The sequence below is a fragment of the Cucumis sativus genome, chromosome 3 (genome assembly GCF_000004075.3).
Source record: "Cucumis sativus cultivar 9930 chromosome 3, Cucumber_9930_V3, whole genome shotgun sequence".
In the NCBI taxonomy this organism is placed as follows: Eukaryota; Viridiplantae; Streptophyta; class Magnoliopsida; order Cucurbitales; family Cucurbitaceae; genus Cucumis; species Cucumis sativus.
The window spans coordinates 11388871-11409042 of NC_026657.2; the positions used below are offsets into that span (position 1 = coordinate 11388871).

At 30.5% G+C, this 20172-nt stretch overlaps 2 protein-coding genes across 2 annotated transcripts; both read right to left on the reverse strand.

Moving 5' to 3' along the window:
• Window positions 1-131: 131 nt before the first annotated feature.
• LOC101218588 (alkaline/neutral invertase A, mitochondrial) lies at window positions 132-3421 on the reverse strand. The gene is made up of 6 exons (XM_011652787.2): window positions 2415-3421; window positions 1932-2097; window positions 1581-1792; window positions 971-1464; window positions 837-885; window positions 132-741 (listed from the first exon to the last, which is right to left on the reverse strand). The coding sequence occupies exons 1-6, from the start codon at window positions 3126-3128 to the stop codon at window positions 421-423; spliced, it is 1956 nt and encodes a 651-aa protein (XP_011651089.1). The 5' UTR covers window positions 3129-3421; the 3' UTR covers window positions 132-420.
• Window positions 3422-14327: 10906 nt separating this feature from the next.
• LOC101222436 (transcription factor MYB108) lies at window positions 14328-15942 on the reverse strand. Its single transcript, XM_011652788.2, has 3 exons — window positions 15675-15942; window positions 15449-15578; window positions 14328-15328 (listed from the first exon to the last, which is right to left on the reverse strand). Exons 1-3 carry the CDS (start codon window positions 15838-15840, stop codon window positions 14707-14709), a joined length of 918 nt encoding a protein of 305 aa, XP_011651090.1. The 5' UTR covers window positions 15841-15942; the 3' UTR covers window positions 14328-14706.
• Between the last annotated feature and the right edge of the window lie 4230 nt (window positions 15943-20172).

The following is a 20172-nucleotide window of genomic DNA, read 5'->3' on the forward strand; positions in this document are numbered from 1 at the left end:
CTTTGGTCAAGAGAATAGTTACGAATATACTTACAAAATATAACAAAATTGATAGAAATTTATCACTAATAAAAAAAATTTGACATCAATTTAGGTCTACAATTGATAGAATATAAAATAAAGTAATCCAATGTTTAAATAAGTTTTTTTATTTTATTTTTGGCTTTCATAGGAGAGAACGTTTAAATGCATTGGAATAGAAGATTAAAAGTACATTTTGAATTACATATAAATGACGTGGGCAATAATCATACATTATCAATTCCCACAAGGAATATTAGAGACTCTTCAAAAACTTTGAGCCTCAAGAATTGTATTTTTCTATACACAGACAGAGAATCAGAGGAAGAAGAAAAAAATACCCCTCCAAAGAATCATCTGTTAGAAGCAAAGCAACATTCATTAGCTTAATGGTTAGGATTAAGGTTTAGGATGCTGGCGATGACGAGAGCACTTGTTTCCATTGCCTTTGCTGAGTGCACAAATGCAGTTCTGAAGAATGTCGTAATCCTCCTCCCAGAACAACAGAGACGCCTTCTCTGGATTCTCCAAAAGCAGCTTCGATGTCAAGAAACCGGCGATGGTCCATGTTTGGAAGAGTCTTGATTGCTTCCCTATTAATCTTGCACTGCGCATATCGTAGTACTCAGGCCAACGATCAATTGAAAGCTTTTTCTCAGCGACTGCAATGGCATTCCTTGCAACCTCTGGCCTCCCCATCTTGATGCAAGCAAGTGTGAACTGTAAATATCCCCACAGAAAATGGTTAGCAATCAAAGCTTCTGTTAAGAGTTTTGAGGTAAAAGGTTGGAAATTTTAAATAAGAAGTCCCTCACCTGCCACAAGAGTGTTGGCCAAGAACCTCCATTATGATATGACCAAGGACTGCCAATAGGAAAAACAAAGGAAATGCTAAGTACACAGTTATAAACATTTTTTGTCTCTACTTCTAGAATCGAAAGAGACTCACGTGTTCTTAGGGTCACTGCCAGTTATTATGCGCCATTCCTCGTACTCCATAGCTGGGAAGCATATCTTGAGAGGCATGTTAGCCACAAGATCATCCCATTTGGCTTCAATCAAGTTCAGAATGCCCTCGTTTTGTTTTGGAGTCCCAAGTGATGACACAATGGACCAAAGATTCCCGAGCGTAAAAAACCTGAAGTCCATGTGCGCAGGCTGTAGATTGCCCATAAAGTAACCGCCCTCCTCAGGGATCCAGTCAACCAGCCAACTAGGAATTTGTTCAGGATATATATTGAACTTATTTACAGCATCAGAAGAATATTCCTCTGTTTTGTAACGATAAATTTCGTTGATTTTGTTCTTATCGACCCAGTAATATTCTCGGATATGGAAGGAGAGTGCACTAAGTCTATTATTGAGTTCAACCACCAAATTCTTAGTTGAATCGTTGACAATCAGCATCTCTCTGGAGCAGCGTAAGGCCGAATAGAACAATGCCTGCAAAATTAATTAACTACATCAGACAATTGCCTCCAAAACCATAAAGCATTGCTTGTAAATGCTCTTGAACTAAAGATGCAAAACTACAAAGGGCAATAAGTTATTGCTCGTACTTGAATTTCAAGTGGGTGTCCATGAATGCCCATTCGTCTATCAATCATGCAGGAACCATCACTGACCAACAGAGTAGGAAACATGTCAAACCCATTCGTCAAGCAAAGATTAAGGATCAATCTTATGCCTGTCTGTACATCGACTCGTTCCTGCAATGTGTAATCTCCTGTGATCTTTCCATAAGCTCTTACCAAAATAATCCACCACAACCCTGGAAGTAGGCATACACAGTAACAAAGTTTAAAGCTCTATGACATGCATAAAGTTGCATATTTGTGGAAGAAAACATTTAAATGTATCCATTGCAGAAATGAAAAAGGAAAAAACAAAACAAAACAAAGTTATGTTACCAGAATCGACTGGTGCAACCCGACCAATGGCAGATTCACCAAAATCAGGATCAAGAACTTCTTCGAAAGCTCCATCGCTTCCATCAAGAGGTTGGCTTCTGACTTTGAAACTTGCTGGCATCAACCCTTGTCCAGGGCTGTAGCAGTCGACAGTTTTCTCCCAACTCTAACCATTAACAGAAACAGTTGATTTCAATTCAAAGGACAAGAGGAATTGTAGTACTCATAAGTCATAATTAGAAATGAAACAGGATCATTAGGACTTCTAAATAAAAGTTCTCTAAAAAATTTAGTGTGCATCCACCTCAGGATATTTAGAGGTTGAGGTACAGTAGATACAAATCATGTCATGCTAAAGAAGATGCATCTAATAATTAGCTAAATTCACTTATTAATCACATCAAATTAAGGAGATCAGGTATCCATATAAAAGATAGGGACCATTATTGACATAAACAAAAAGCTCGACATGTAGGAATATACCTGTAATTGCAAGGTGTGAAGGAGGAAATTCTTGACAATCTCCTCTTCTCCATTTAACAAGAAGGCCAAGGCCGATGGTATAAAATCACGAACAAAGACCTGGTCGTAATTCAGTGGCTGAGAATCAGCTGGATCATTAGCAGCAACAGTTCCAACAGGATGTCCACAATAGAACACAACAGAGTTTCGAAGCAAGTCCCATGCCTCCTTTTCAATCTTGGACACCTCTCTCTCAACTCTAGAGTAATTAGAACCCTTCAAACTACCCAATCCCTCAACCTCAGACACCTTTTTATCTTCTTTAACAATATCATGACCCGTCTCAATACTCTCAATCTCCAATGGCTTAACCTTAAACCCTCCATTGATATAGATTGTGTCAAAACTCTTCTGTTTGACATATGACTCGGACGATGTCGACTGATTTCTAAAATCCGAAGCTACATTTGCAATCAAACATCTATTTCTATCATTACTACCTTTATACAACCGATAACCATTAGAAAAACAAATACATCTCCTACTTAAATTATCAACAACCTGTACAGACCCTGTAATTTTACACCCATTTGGCTCTAATTTCGAAAATCTACCGATCCTCTTATACTTTAGCTTGGGCGATGCGATTGTTCCAAACATCGACGATGATTTGAAGCCAATAAGAATCCTACAAGGTTTCATGGTGGAAATTCCCAAAGAACTACAAGTATGCATGCTTATAAAAAACTTCTTTAGATTCAGCTTAATAATAATAATCAGCTAAAAATGGGGAGAAAATTAGGGTTTAGAATACTTAAATACAACTCTGTTAGTTCTAAAAATCGAAACAAACAGAGTACCCAACCTATTCTTAGACGAATTTACAGATGAAAATATAGAATTTAAAGAACTGAAAAATGAATCAGAACTTTTACTTACAAATTAATGAACGATCGGATTGAAATTTGTCTGAAAGAAAGAGAAAGCGTTTTCGAATTTCGAGAAATCCCAATAAACACGGAAGAAACCATATGGGAATAGAAACGCCTTTTATAGATGCTGGTGGAGGGAAGAGGTAAACCTGAAATTACTTTAATACCCCTTCATATTCAACGCGCCTTAAAGCCTTAAAGCAGAATTAATCCTGAAATTACAATAGTACCCCCTTCATGTTACCTTTAAATTAAGTTTGCTTACAAGTTTATTTTTTCTCATATATATTATTTTTTATTTGCAAAACTTTTTTTACTACTCATCCATCATTGGAGTGTTGTCTTCTAACCAAATCACTGGAAATTGAAATCTTTCTGTATGACAAAATTACTTTTACATTTGACTAAAATTTGTTAGAGCTTTCAAAAAACTAAAAAAAAATAAATGATCATAATGTTATTTTTGAATTCTCGAATACTAACCTTGATTTATACATCCAAATAAAATAGCCATAAAAAAAGATGATTTATATGTAATTTTATAAAAACAAGATATTTTATAGAAAGGATAAAAGGTGATTGGTAGAAAATGAGACATTTGTAATGTGATGATAGGGATCTCTTTGAAAATATTTGTAATGTGATGATAGGGATCTCTTTAAAAATATCAAATTTTAAATAGATAATATCATAACTATTTTCCATCAAATAAATGAGAAATTTCTTTCTTATTTATCTAATATCTTTTTTTTTCTATCCAAACCTTTAATAAGAAAAATAACAATTTTGTATTTCTGCTTTGAAATTCTTTATCTAATCTTAGTTTTTAAAGTTTTAATAAATCACAAATTTAATTTACATGTTTATTGTCCATTCACATTTTTACTACTAGTTTTAGAGACATATTACATGTTAAATTTTCTTGCATAAAAAAAAAAAAAAAATTATTTGGAAGGTTATCACAAATCAATTTGCTTACTCAAGCTTTTATGGTATGGTATGATAGATAAGCTGTTTTTAGTTATTTTCTTGTTAATGTTGTCTTCATCTACCTCACATGGACTCAAGACCACAAATATTGATACCCTTCTTGTGCATAAAGCCACATCTCATGAGTCCTTCCACAAATTACACCTCATACCCACACCACCCATTTCAACTCCTTTCTCCCAAACTTGTAAGTTGTAACCTTACACCTTTTAAGTCCCTCAAACCCTAATATACTTCACAACTTCATCATAGAACATGGACTCGAAATCAATTAATTGTTCATTTGATGTCTTCTAATGATCGTCTGATAGATATACCGATAAAGTCATCTAACTGCTATTCAAATTTTCAATCAACAAACTAAACTCACAACCCTTGTAAAGACCTATTCATTTGTGGGAATGCTAGATAAAATACATTTATTTTTTAATTCATTACTTTGTTCTCCTTTCGTTTTTTTTATTGAAAAAGGTTATTGCAAATCAATTTGTTTTCTCGATTTTATTATTTGATTTATTTTGACAAACTAAGTTTGGAATATACATTTTGATTAGAGAAATTTTTAAAAAGAATAGATTTTAATTTATTTTCCTATTTTAAAAACTGTCCATTTTAATTATAGAATAAATAAAAACAATATGTAATTTACGTATTGGCCAAGCGGGCAGGTTTGTTCGGTAAAAAAATGGCGAGAGAAGTGGAGGGTATAATAGTCATATCACCATTACTAATTGGAACTGGATAAGATTCGTCGGTCGTCTGTCAGTGACGTGGAAATTAGTAAATGCAAAAAAAAGTGAGGAAATCGAGAGTTCCAACTGGGCCCCACGTTACTTTTTTAAAACTTTATTATTTCTTTTTTTTTTTGTTCAAAGTTCGTCCAAAACCACCTACAGTTTGACACAGCATTGCTTTGGGTGTGCATGCAACGTGGCAGATTCTTATTAGTTTGTCACTCATCAGATGGAGGGAGCTAATCAGGAACTGGACCGTGTTTCCTGGAGTTGCGTGCAGGATATTAATTCGAAGTCTACACGTCACCCACGTGCTTTAATTGGGCCTGTTTTTAGAAAAACCTACTTGTTATCTTTAATCGGCCTGTTTTCGGAATGTTTTAAGCCCAATAACGTATATCTTTCGGCCCAAATACCTACAGGCCCGTTCAATTATAGGCTTTAGATTTCCAATAGGGTAAGTGGCCTTAGTAGAATCATACAAGTGATATTATTTGATATTGATAGGCTTTTAATATCGATAATTTGTGACGCATATCATTCATAAATTCTACCACTAATAGACTTCAAAAGTTGGATTTAAAATTTGTCATATATTTCAATTATTTTGAATTATATTATATCCGCTAATACTTTTGATTATGATTGATATATTTGGATTTGTTTCTTTTATAATACAATTAAAAGAAATTAGTCTACAAAACTCTTTATTTCTTGCCTACAAATGATTCGATACTATATATAAAAAGGGATGAACCAAGAATTTTTCCATCTCATTTTGTCCTTACATCTTTCGTAATAGTTTCGAATTTTAATTTGAGTAAGAAAGGTTACATGCAAGTAATATGTTAACCTCTTAAATTTAGGAGAGACATGAATAAATCTAGATTACATCTTAACGAGGATGATGATTTTTATCTACAGAGGTTCCTAATGATATGAAAGTATGGTTAGAAAAAAATTTAAAACAATATATATATAAAACAGAGTAGCTAAGCCTAGAAATTCAAAATCACCACCCCAAACACAAGTATTAAAAATCCAGGTTACCAATGTATGTTCTCAATTCCTACACCCCAAACACAGACATTTGTAATTTTCAGGCATAAGAGCCCCATCAAATAAACCTAGAGCCATTTAATTTTCAGGCATTTGATTTTGAACCTGCGTGTCAAACGCCTTACGAGTTTTCCTAAGATGCATGAGAACGATTACAAAGTACATTAAAAGAACCCTTGTTAGCTTGTTGAGATGTGTAGTTTTATAGGAACAACGTTCACTTTAAAAAGCAACTAAAGACAAACAACGACAACCTATTCAACTTCTAGAGAATATAGGAGTAATTAACGAGGTGTGTTAAATCCAATTTCCAAATCGTAGAGCAAATCTTGAGTTTGACACGTTACAGTAGATGAATTCAATCATCACGATATCTTCTTCGATCAATTACAATCACATATGCCAAAACTATCTATCCAATCCAATGCGAGGAGTTATGATTGGGGGACATGGTTGAATCACATAAACATGAATACAAGAAGTGATATTTAAAACCAAATAGAAAAGGAAAGAAAAAATAGAAAGTTAGAAAGAGAAATAAATGTGGAATGGGTTTAGGTTATTGTGGTGTGCTGTGTATTTTTCGGCCTTGGTTGTAAGAAAGAATAAGAAAGTAAAAAGAAAAATGGGAGTCTCCACTTATTCCAAAATCAAATCATTTTCTCTCAATTTTTTAGAGTCCAATAATTAAAGTTTTAAACTAAAATAATAAGAAGAAGAAAAAGCGGGTTGACCCGTGTTTCGTGTTTGATGATCCAACAACAAGTAAACGGGTGCTCTACTCACCCAACCAACAACGCCCCACCCTCTCCTCCTTTTCTTTCTTTCTTTCTTCTTTTTCCTTTTTAATTATATTTATATACATATATATATATATATAAATTAATCAAAATATTTACAATTTTTTTTTGAATATGTGTTGGTTACTTATTAGAGATTAATTTGAAAGTTTAGTGTTAAATCAATAATATAGTCATGAAAAAAATGGAACTGCAGCAATAGATCTATTTGGTTACTTATTTAAGAAATAGGTTTATAAGGTTATAAAAGTATTCTATATTTGAGTTATTGAAAATAATTATATTTTATTTAAATTTTAAAATATAGTTTGAGAGAGGGTATGGTTTTAAGAAGTTATTTTTATAATTTTTAAAAAAGTATAAAGTTATTCGAGTGATCTATATTTTTAAAAACTCGAGGACTCTAAAAATACATTTTTAAAATTCAGGGACCAAATAAATCTATTCTTATAAACTTGGAGATTAAAAATGTTTATTTCCATAACTTAGGGACAAAACACACGTATTCGTTAAAATTTAGGGACTAAAAAGGTAATTTTTTTCTATTTAAAAAAAATCTGACGATTTTGTTAAAAGATGAAACAAAATCTTTTTTTTTTTTTTAATACACCAAACATAGCTTAAAAGATCAATTTTTTTTCCTAACGATCTTGTTGACAAAAAAAAATATTGACATAAACTTGGTGGACCAAAATTTAGGGATCGTTTGGCTAGTAAACTCTATTAAAGTTTATTTATCGAGTAAATTCATTTTCATTTCTTTCTCTAATTTCCAGATTTATCTAGAAATTAAATCAGACATTTTGCTCTCTATCTCTATTTTTCACATTTATTGAGTAATTACATCTTTCTTTTTCAATTTACTTTTCAAAATTATGAAAAATAATCATTTTACTTACAAACTCTACACTCCAAATATAAACTTTATTAACTCTACCGAACCGGCCAAACACACCTCCTTTATTTCTCTTGTAATATCAGGCACTAACGTAAAATAAGAATGAGAAAAATGTAGTTATCAAACGAGAGGAGAAGAAGGAATTAAGAAGTGTTTGGTGTTGATAGATATAGATATGTATGGTCATATGTTTATTCTCACTTTTTTGGATACCAAATATTGGAGGGATTGTTTGTCAAACAAACTCAACAACAATAATAATGATAATAATAATAATGGTTGTGGCCATCACAATCCACCCAATGCCTAACAATCAAGTAAATTAGCCACCCGAAATCAATGCAACCAAACAAGGAACTTCCAAATAAACTTAATAAATTTTGTTTTCTACAGCTCCTTTTTGTTTTTCTTTGTTTACGTAAGTACAAAAAAAGGGGTTCTTAATTAGTTTTATTCTTGCTTTCCACGACTTATCGTAACGAATCTCAATTGCGTTTTTCTTTTTCATTTCTATTACGTTGTGCGTGTCATGTTTAAGGTTTATCACGTTTATTGAATTGGATATATATTTTCCAAATAAGTTAACCTCTTATTATAACTAAATTTACCATATACCCTAAAAGTCAAGCCAATTAATAATTATTAAAACCATAGTCACGTGATAATCACAAATAAGAAAATTTGACAAAGCGTTGATATATTTAAATTTTACCTTAATTAACTCATCAACTTAAACTTTTGAGACGATAAAAAGCTAATCGTGATACAATAGTGTTATCATTATTGATTGATCGAAAAATCAAAACATTTTCTCTTTGTATGAGTTAAAAGATAGTTCTTTCTTCTTTTCTTTTACTTATACACACTCTAATAAAACGTATGGATACAAAGGGGTGATCATCAGTCGGACATGGTCGGTTTTGCACAAAAACCAGGGTGCCCAAAAACCCACCACAATCGGTTTGCCGGTTGGTTTTTCGAAACCTTTTAATCAAATTAAACCAACCACCAACAATATTTTTAATAAAACCGATCATTGGGTATCAATGCAGTCGATTTCAATCATTCGGATCGATTTTTCGAGTGTGATGCTAGATACATTTTAAAACTAAATTTGAAGTATTATTATAATGTAGGTGTATGTGTATACATGATGCATCATTAAATTGACATCAATATATAGTCTTTGTCTTTAACCTAAATTAAATTTAAAAGTGTAAACAACTAGAAGATGAATGAATGGAATAAAAGTGAACAACTTTTTTGGTGTCAATTTTATAGGTAGAACGATGGAAGATGTAATGTGTGGATTCCTCATTGGTTTCTTATGAACATACACAAATGTAAATACTATATTATTCTATATGAATGGCGGAGTCGTCTTAGTCACAATGAAAGAAAAAAAAGGTTAAATAAAGAAAACAAAAGAGAAGAAAGGATAAGCATTGACGGTTGACTCACTGTACAAAGGATAGTATAAAGGCAACAATACATGAGGACGAGCACTAATATATATATACACACACACACACATAGATAGATACACAATAACAAAACCCTAATGTTTATAATTACTTACAATGTATGTGTTTATTTATAAAAGTCAACATTAGCCTACCTCCATTACTATAAACCCGATGTACTATCGTCTTTAACGTCAAAAGTTTCGAACAAATTTCATACATATATACATATACGAAGTTCATTTACATATTTACGGTTTGTAAATCTTAAAATATATAGATGGAGAAAACTCAAAAGTTCAACACTAAACAAAAAAAAAGAGGATGGTTTAGTATGTATAATGCTTGTATTATCAATTTCGAAGTTAGAGATTCGATTCTTCAACTACACATGTAATCAATCTACCTTAAAAAGTAATTACGTGACGTTTTAAAACCCCATGAAAATTAAACGTTGAGAAAGATGTATATTTCTGAAAAGTAGAAGAAAACATAATGTGTATGACTTAAACTCTAACGATATATTACCTATAGGCTATATAGTAGTGATGAAGAAAAAGAAAAGAAAACAAATAAGGGAAAAACAAGCGTCAACTTTTTGTTGTTGTATTGTTTTGCAGCCATTAGCCATAAACGAAATATTCAACTTTGGTTGTGTGTGGCCGCCATTGATGCACACCTTTCTGAAACTGATAGCTCACAAACTCCCATTAGTTGCCATTTTCTTCCATTCTTCAATTCTTTCAATTCTTTTTATAATCATTTTTCATCCTCTTTCTTTTAATTATTTCTAACTTTTATATATATACACATATCGTTTTCAATGGAAAGCCTTCCACGGAAGTCCAAAGCCCACAAATATGCCGTCTCTTCATCTACTTTCTTCCCTATTTTTCCTTTCCTTTACTTCTTTACATACATCTCTCTCTCTCTTTTCCAAATCTCTAACTTCTCCTTATATTTTCCAAATCTCTTTTCATTTTACCAGCTTGTGGATGTCAACTCTCTCTTTTGAGTGTATAACACGTGTCGTTTTAAACCGCCTTTGACTTATTAACACACGTTACGTTTAGAAACATCCTTAACATATACATGTTTGGTTTATTATCGTTTTTTGGATTGGAAAAAGTAGTCAATATATGTATATTGTAAATATTACCCTATGCGATCTATTTTTTTTTCAAAGTGGAATCCTTAACAAGTCACTCTCTAAGGGTGGAGACCCTATAATGAAGTCTCCATTTTTTTCTTTTTAAATTTTATATATGTCTTTTTTTAATAGACGGTAGTGTAACGATTGAGATGAATGGATTTACAATTATATTTTGAAGAACGAAAAGGTAATGAAGAGTCAAACGTTGAAAATGTGACCAAAGTTTTTTATTGGCTAAATAAAAGAAATAACATAAGTTGACTTGAGTACAATATCACTATTGAATTGAAATTTTTTTAAAAGACAAACAAAAAACAAAATGATCACACATAGACTTATATAGTAATAGTCCTAAGTGATGTGACCAACTAATTCTATCTTTAAAATAGTACTTTAACTTAAATAGCTTCATTTTTTTTTTTGCTATCCATAATTTTTTTCTCAAAACGTACCCAAATATATTTTGGTTTATTTTTAGGCATCTTGCTTTAATTAAATAGAAAAAAGAAAATACAAATAAAATAAAAATTCATCACACAAAAAGAAGCATAATATATTTTTATTTAGTATACGGATAAGATTCAAATCACTTCGCTTTTGGTCATCACGTATGTCCTATATAAGTTAAGATATACTTGTTTGAACAAAGGTAGATGTAATCTATTATGTATATCTCATTTGGGATAATGATTATACTATCGAACTTAAAGTTAAAAGGTTCTCTAATATTTTTAGGAGGGTCCATCTTCAAACCGAGTAAGTATTCCCAATTAGACGAGAAATTGGGGAAAAAAAAGTTGTATATGATGAAGTAAGGAGGAATGAGGAGGGAGAAGGCATTCCCCATCGTGGAGGCCAACCTCAGAGCCTGGATGGTTGATGAGAATTTGAAGGAGGAGAGGCAAGATGGTAAATAGAAGGAAAGTGAGGGAGGAGAGAATAAAAGAAAGAAAATGGGGAAAAATGGAGAAATGAGAGTTTAAAGATAAGACACGTGAGATAGTGGATGGATGGATGGGGACACCTCAAAGGGGTTTGGATCCTTCAGGGAGGGGCCCAACGACTACTTCACTGACAAGTCAGTTCTTTTTTTTTCAAGACGGTCCCGTACGAAATTTAAAACTATGAATCACGACCCCACGTGTGCTTACCCCATTTGCCACGTCTGCTTCTTTATAAAGCGTTGGACTCCAGTTGTCACTTTTTATTTCACTATTATTTTTGTCCCCCTTTATTCTCATTTTTCAAAATAATTTTTTTTATTGAAAGAAAGAAAAAAACCTTATTAAAAAGTAACTCATATCTGAACACGAATTCGTACATGGATGGAATAGGAATGTTTTCTTTTAAAAGTATAAAGTTTAGAACAAGTTTCAAAAAATAAAATAAAATAATTTTCTTTAGAAAAATGATTAATGTGTTATAGTTTTAAATATACAAAAGAAATTACACGTCATAGGTGGAGAAGAATACGGGGGGGTTGCGGCTGTCAGTGCTTGTATTGAGGAAGGCCAATTTTAAAAAATTTTAAAATGTCAAGTGTGTCTTTGTATACACGTGGCAGTTGATGAAGAGATTAGAATATTAGGACCACTGTGAAAATGGGTTGGTTTCAAACCACGTGGCTTACGGAAGATACCCCGCCGCCATAACCAATCACCCCCCCGCTCCCCACTTTTCTTTATTTACTTCTTCCATTTCATCACGTTTCGACCTTCCCTTTCGCACGTGCCCACACTTTTTTCTTTCTTTTCTTTTCTTTTATGTATTTTCCTCTTTTTATTTCCAAATTACATTATTTATTTCCTCTCGTAATTTTCTTGTGTTTAAACTATTTTATTTCTTTTGGTACTTTCCTAATGCAAATTCGAAAAATTGGTATATTTATGCAAAATCTGTCTTCTTCTTCAAATTCTCATCAATTGAATTGATGTCAAGGGGTGTAGTTTTTTTTTTATTTAAAAGATATCCAAACTTTGATTAAGGCAAAATTTATAACTCATGAAGAATATAGAAAAATGACACTTTTACCCTTTTCATTCACACATCAAAGGTGATGAAAAGTAAAGGTGATTATTACATATAAAACAAAACTTATAGTAAAGCATATTATATATATATATATATATATAATGAAGGTGGGGATATATGGAAAGAAAAAAATGATAATTTATAAGGTTAACAATGTGAACACAAGTAGTAATAAGAGTGCAACTTTGAGGTAGCAATTTGCATATAAAAAAATGAAACAAAGGGGACATATAGTACATAGGTGGCATTCATTAAACATGATAAGAACATGTTTTAACTTTTGAAAAAATTGGCTCAATAATATAATATAATGTGTTTATTAAAAGAATTTCAAAAATTGAAAATCGGACGAATGAGAGAGTGCCACGTCAGTTCAATGAAGGGCCTTTTTGCAAAATCTAGAACATTTGGGAAAACTTTTTCTCTTTTCTTTTTGGTTTGGTTCAATCCCTGTGGACATCAATATCTTAATTATAAAATTAAGATTATGGTTTGAGCTTCTAAACTCCAAACAAAATTATTGTTTAAATATTCAAAAGTGGAACCAATTATTCACGTCTTTCATTATTTTAATTCAACATTATCTATTTACACAATATATACTTCCCATTATCAAAACATTTCCATTTTAAATGTGATTAAATTACATATGTAACCTCCCTCCACCATCCTCCTTTATACTTATTCATAGTCGGTTTTGTTAGAAAATCAACTCCAACCGATCAATATTCACTTCTTTCTACAATTTTGAAATATACATTTTTTAGTTTAGTATAAACGTGTGTGAGATTCGAATCTTAAACCTTCTAATATATAACTTTATGTTAGTTGAATTATATTCGTTTTTTATATTCTTTTTATTGTTATTATATCTCAATTATTCATATTCATAGTCTGCTCTAAATGATACAAAAGCATAAGTGGGATCCACTCATCCACTAGATTAAGTATTGTTCATTCATTGTTTATGTCATATGTTTTGTACTTATATTGTGTGGGTAAGCATTTTTCATTCATTATTTGTTGTATAGTGTCAAATCAACCAATATTAATTTTAAATTACTTCACCATATCATATCATATGTATACACAAGATGAAAAAAATGAAAATTATTATTAGGTCATAAATAATTTTCTTTCTGCTAGTACAAAGAGGACAAATAATTTATTTTGAGATACCAATCGGAAATATCTTTAAATGTGATTGTTAGTCGACTCTCGTGATACAATTAATACAGTACATTGTGTGAGTTTTTCCTCTCTTAAGTTTAGTAATTCAAGAATGAAATAAATAGTTAAAATCTCGTTATACTCTATGTAATTTTAAACTTTAATTTATTCTACTCTAGCTCTTGTCATTAGTCTAAATTAAGTTTTTATACTAATTTTTGTTCAAACTGTATTAAATTAAACAATAATTTGTATGCCACAACATAAACCATGTGAATACATTTCAAATTTTGATGGGTGAATGTTATAGAGATTTTTTCTTTTTAATTTAGAGAACTATAAATATCTTTTTAAATATAGCAAAATAAGTCAACTTATTTATAAATATAACAAAAATGTACTTTATATAAGTGATAGATTAGATGGGGATAGACTAAGAATTCTAGTGACCGACAATGATAGATTTATATCTAAACCTTAAACAATCTATATCTAAATCCATCGCGATTATATTTATAATTTGTAAACGAAAGATTTAATATCTATAACATTTATAAATGGATAGTTTAAAACATTATGGCTTATTTTTCTATATCCAATAAAAATCCATATTTATAAGTATTTTTTAAGAAAAATTATATTTAAAACAAAATCGCGTTATTTAAAGAGTTTGATCCAAAATATAATTAAGAAAACTGAAGGAATTTATGATGGGAACCATAAATTAATTATTTAAAAGATAAGGAAAGTGGGAATGAAGAAGTAGAGGTACCTAAGCCTAGCAGCCTACCACTCCCTTGATGATATAGAAATAACAAATTTAAAAAGAAAGAAAAAACCGTCAAGATTCAATTATACAAATTCCCCCAAGCCCCCAATAATTGGAAATTTAAAGAAACACTTCTTTAAGAAAAGAAAAGAAAAAGAAAAAAAAGAAACAAAGAAGAAGAACAATCCAAAAAATTGGACCCTGTTCTTGGTAAATTCCTATAATTCTTCTATTTTTTGTTTTTTCAGATCATGTTCTTCAGCTCTACAATTTATGTATATTTTCTCCTTTTAATTACTCTTTTTGATGTGCTCTTAATTCAATTGCTGCTGCAAAAACCATAAGTAATCAGCTCCGTCGCCGGCACCACTCCACAAACTCTCCGACGTCACAACACCACCGTCCCCCGCCATCCACTCGCAACTACTCTGCTCCATCGCCTGAAAATCCAATGTCCCCTCGTTAAAGAATCCACCCGCCGGACTCTGCAACGCCGCCGCTGCTGCCGCATCCTGGCCGTAACCCGACGGGAAACAACTAAAATTATTGTAGCAATCCGTCAACTCCGACATGGATGAAACCTGCGTCCCGTCGGAAGAGCCACCACCGCCACCGGAGCTAGAATTCTCCGACGTGTAACTTGGAGTTACCTGTGGAGTACTGACGAAATCACTCCCACCGTTCATCATCAACGCTGGCTGCGTCGGAGTCACTGATCCGTACGATCTACTGCCGTCAACGGCGGTGGAAGCGACGGAGGCTGCCTGAATTCGTTCGACGAGACGCGGCATCCATAGATATCGCATGGTGTCTTTGAATTGTTTAGAGTTAACGTCGCATTTCAGCTGTTTTGCGTGCTTCTGAACCCGAGTTCTCCAATAGTTCTTTATCTCGTTATCCGTTCGTCCCGGTAATTGTTGTGCAATTTTCGACCATCTATAAAAAGAATCCAATCAAAAAAATCTTCCACTGATTCCCATATTCGTAATTTAAGTTTATTTTGCTATACATATAAACACACATTTCGCCATCGAAAGGAAAAGAAATTTGACGTACCGATTTCCCCAACGGGAATGAAGTTCAAGGATTAAGAGCTGTTCTTCAAGTGTAATGTTTCCTCGGCGGACATCCGGCCGGAGATAGTTCAACCACCTTAACCGGCAGCTTTTTCCAGTACGTTTAAGACCTGTAAAATCAAATTAATTACCGATTAAAGTACATATTCCAATGTGAGAAAGCGAGTGATAAAAACTCAAAAAACAGAGGAGGAATAATGGGTTACCGGCGCAACGAGCAAGGGAATTCCAGCGGCCGTCGCCGTGATTATGGATGTAATTGATTAGAATAATATCTTCTTCCACCGTCCAGGGTCCTCGTCTGAGGTCGGCGTCATCTTCGCCGCCATGTAAGGTACCGGAATCGAACATTCTGTCTTTATTTCCGTCCATTTCCCGGGAAGCAGCGGCGAGATTGAAGTGAGGTTTTTTGTTAGAGAGAGAGATAGAGGAAGGGGGGAAAGAGGGCTACGGAGAGGACAAGAAAGAAAGTGGGGTGGTTTTATAGATAGGGAAAGATGATGGGGTTAAAGTGAGAGAAAGGGAAAAATTAAAGGGGGCGGGGGAGGAAGCCGCAATAAGGGAGTTTAATTAATTAATCACTTAATTACCACTTAAACTCCATTATTAATATTAGTTAATGGCTACTCTTTTTTCCCCTCTCTCGAGTTGTACATTTTGACTATTTTGTGCTTTGTTTTGAAAATTGTGCTCTGTTTAGTTTATTTCTTTACGATTTTAATTTGGGATTGTAACTTAGATTAATTATTTAAATATCATCATATATATATATACATATCCATCCTATTAACAACTCCTAATCAAACTAGCTCTTGTGTGAACTATGTAATGTTAAGTAGTTCAAGTTTATTGGATGGATTCAAAGTTTTTACGTTAAAAAATTCATATTATAACTTCTCAATTGTTTACGTATATCATATCGCTTTAAAACTTTACTTTACAAAGTCTATAAAATTTCATTTCATAGAATTTAAAATCTTTCAATTTTAACCCATACAATTTGACTTTATACATATAAATACATATACACATAAATAATGTATGTATATAGACTAGATAAAGAGTTTCACATGTATAGGCAAAAATATAAGAAATTTTGCATCATAAAACAACAAAAAAAAATTAAAAAAAAAACTTATAACACATTTTTTTTTTTTGCATATTGTGAATATGACAACGGTGACAAGTAATTAATTATATCAGACGGTTATCGAAAATTTGTTGGAAGATTATCACTTTGAACTTTATCATCATAATTTTTTTATTTTTTTATTTTTGCAAAAGCCGCAAAATATAGATACACATCAAACATATCTTTAGGTTAATTCGTAAGTAAAAGAATTGTATAACAGTCTTAATGTTGGATGTTCGATTCACCCATTGCAAATATTATTTTTAAAAAACTATTTTAGTTCATCGAATTAAGGATGCAAAATTTAAATTTATGACCTGAAAAGATATATATATATATATATATATTTTATTGAGCTATACTTGTTTTGACACTAAATAAAATTATTTGACATTTTCTCATTTAATAATTTTTCTTCGACTTGTAAATTTATGTTTCAAAATGTAATCTTTTTTACACATAAATACATCTGGACAAGCCAATTTAGATCTTACAACTTCTAGTTTCATCCAATTAAATCGTAAAGTTTAAATGATAAGTAGTTAAAGTAGTTCCATCTCAACCAAATTAAAACCCTACCAATAGAGCAACTCATAAAAGTACACAAATTCAATCAAACAAAAAAGTTTTCACATAAAATTTACACAAATACCCTCGTGGGAACAATAAAGAAAATAAGAAAAGAAACTATAACTCAAATCCAATCTTGTAAAATACTCAAACCTAACATCAAGAAGTCAAATAATAATAATGATAAACCTTAAATACAACCAGAAGAACTACAACACTTACAAAATAGTTTCATCTATACCTCCAAAATGACTAACAAAACCATTCATAATCAAGTTTCAAATAAAATTGCAACTTCACATAATTAATAAAGGCATGCAATTAAACCCTACTCATCTATATCTACAAGAGTCCTCACGTACGATAACTTAAAACACCATCGTTGATATTAAGTACCATCCCTAAGTCGAGTGTAATGAGTAAAATACAGTATTTATTCTTATTTCAAAGTTGTTATAAGTTAGTGTACTAATAGTTGTGTACACGTTCCTTCTTTCTACTACATTTACGCATGAAAATTTCATGTATTTGAAACATACGTTAAAAAATCTACATCGAGTCCAAAAATTCTTACAAGAAAACCTATAACTTACAACTTTATATTTATATTGATAATAGGAGAAATTATAATAGAAAATTAAATATATATATATATATAGTTGAACGACTCTTGGCTCTATAAGAGTATAAGTATATATAGGGACTTGTGAGCGCAAGGTTTGAGCAATTTTACGGCTCATTGGCTTTTCTTGCCTTTCTTTTTCTCCCTATAAACTAACCTAATTCCCCTCTTCCTATCTCAATTTTTTTTTTTTTAATTGTACCCATTTCTATATAAATTTCATTATTTAAATATTATCTTGATTATTAAAATTGTAAGCTAGTAATTTTAGTTTTTAGTTTTTAAATTTTAAAAAATAGTCAAATTCTGGAAAAAAATATTGTTCTCGAAGCTTCATTAGATGTAGATAAGATAAAAGAAAATTTATTCATAAAAATGTGTTAATAAGCTTAATTTTTTTACCAAATAAGATCTAATCGAGTAACTTCAATTTTAGTTTCATTTAGGTTTTATTTTTAAATATACTTACATACATATATGTATATTTTTAAAATATCTATTCAAGACAATTAACTCTCGTTTGAAAAGATGATTATAATCATTATTATATGTGATCTTTCATCTAATATCTACTTGATAAATCGTTTGTCTCTAACTTAAAATATCAATTGGCACATGTATGTTTCTATAGATAAGTGATCTCGGGTTCAAATCTCCACCCCAACATTTATTACAATACATTTAAAAAAAAAAATAACTTGACAAGTATGTATATTTAAATCTATGGATTAAAATATATAAACAAAAATAACACCAAACTCATTTTTTTCTCAACTTATTTCAATGCTCCTAATAGATATGTAAGTGTATTTTCTCTTTTAATTTTATAATTAGGATGTGAAATAGGCAACGAAAACAAGAAGAAAAAGTTATATAAAATTATATATATAAGGAAAAACAAGAAGTCAATGTGATTAAATAATCTTTTAATTTGTGTTTAAAAAAAATTAAAATAGTATTTTTGTTTTTACTATATATATATATAACATATTTAATAAAAAATATAGTAAAATATAGTAAAATATTACTGTCTATTATAAAAAAAACATGCTATCGTGGAATTATAGAGTATTGTTTTAAAAATAAAATAAATATTTCACACACGTTTCCCCATTTTCTTCCCATAGTAATTTTATGGAACAATTTCTCGAGTATTTAACAAAGAGTGTGGAGCTATAGAATTTTGTATACAAATATCTTAAATTTTTTAAAAATGGTAATTTTAAGTATAGCAAAAAAAATTATTTATAAAATATAGCACAATTCATTTTTTTATAGGTTTGTTATACATTTTGTAGATAGTTTTAATTTTGTTGGTATAAATAAGTACTCCTCAATTAAAAGAATATTATCCATTGTTTATTTAATTATTTATTAATTTTATGTTTCCCAAATTTATATACTAATTATTGTTATCAATAATAACCTTCATTATATTAGCTAATAAATATGGTTATGAATTTAAAACATACTTCAAAATAATATTGTGTTAAAAGAGTTGTTAACATCAAGAAGGAGAAAAAAAGCAAGAGAGTTTAATATTTGATTTTTTTAGATAATCTTATGGATAATTAATTATGCTGATTCGATTTTTTAAATACATTTTTACTAGAAAGTGAGTTTGGATAAAATTTGGATTTAGAAATATGTATTGAATAAAGTTTGGTGGGTGACACATGGGTTTATGAACCATAATAATAATTAAGAATAGATTAAAAATGAATTTAAATCACCAACTTTTGATTTTAGTATATACAAATGGGAGTTAACTAAATTATTGTTTTCAACTTAAACTCATAAATATAAGCTTCGGGAAGTAGGCATTTGTAGCAAATTTATATTTACAATCAAACCGAGCTTAGTATTAAATAAACTTTAAGCTTATGATTTTTTTCATAAATAATTTTTTTTTGACAAACTATTTGCACTCTGATGGATGGAATAAAATTACTTAAAGATAAAATTTATTACAATAAAATATAAATATTTTATCAAATATTTTAAATTTTACAAAAAAAAACTTTTGTTCGAATTTTAATATTTGATCGATAAACAATTAATTTTTTTTGCAAATCCTTCAAACTATTAAATTCATATCTTATCAATCTTAGACTAATAGGTTTATAAAATTCAATTCATTGCCATTTAAATCTTTTCGGACTTAAGTGATATTTTGAACTCTATTTGTTATTAAAAAAGTTTGGAAATTTTGCATTAAGTACCATTTTGAGATTGTATTAGATTGCAACATTTTTGTTAAAAATTATAAATATAACAAAATTTATCTGTGATATGTTCAATCAAAATAGCTACCATCATAAATATAGTTTATTATGAAATTAACTAGTATTTGTTGATAATTACTACATTGGTATGGTAG

What these genes read in the sequence shown, in the direction of transcription:
- LOC101222436 (XM_011652788.2), bottom strand. Translation starts at nt 15,840, where the DNA reads ATGGACGGAAATAAAGACAGAATGTTCGATTCCGGTACCTTACATGGC. An exon ending in TTCCCTTGCTCGTTGCGCCG is followed by an intron (nt 15,579 to 15,674) that starts GTAACCCATTAT and finishes TTGATTTTACAG; the next exon opens with GTCTTAAACGTACTGGAAAA. An exon ending in CATTCCCGTTGGGGAAATCG is followed by an intron (nt 15,329 to 15,448) that starts GTACGTCAAATT and finishes TTCTTTTTATAG; the next exon opens with ATGGTCGAAAATTGCACAAC.
- LOC101218588 (XM_011652787.2), bottom strand. Translation starts at nt 3,128, where the DNA reads ATGCATACTTGTAGTTCTTTGGGAATTTCCACCATGAAACCTTGTAGG. An exon ending in TTCACACCTTGCAATTACAG is followed by an intron (nt 2,098 to 2,414) that starts GTATATTCCTAC and finishes GTTAATGGTTAG; the next exon opens with AGTTGGGAGAAAACTGTCGA. An exon ending in GGCAGTGACCCTAAGAACAC is followed by an intron (nt 886 to 970) that starts GTGAGTCTCTTT and finishes TCCTATTGGCAG; the next exon opens with TCCTTGGTCATATCATAATG.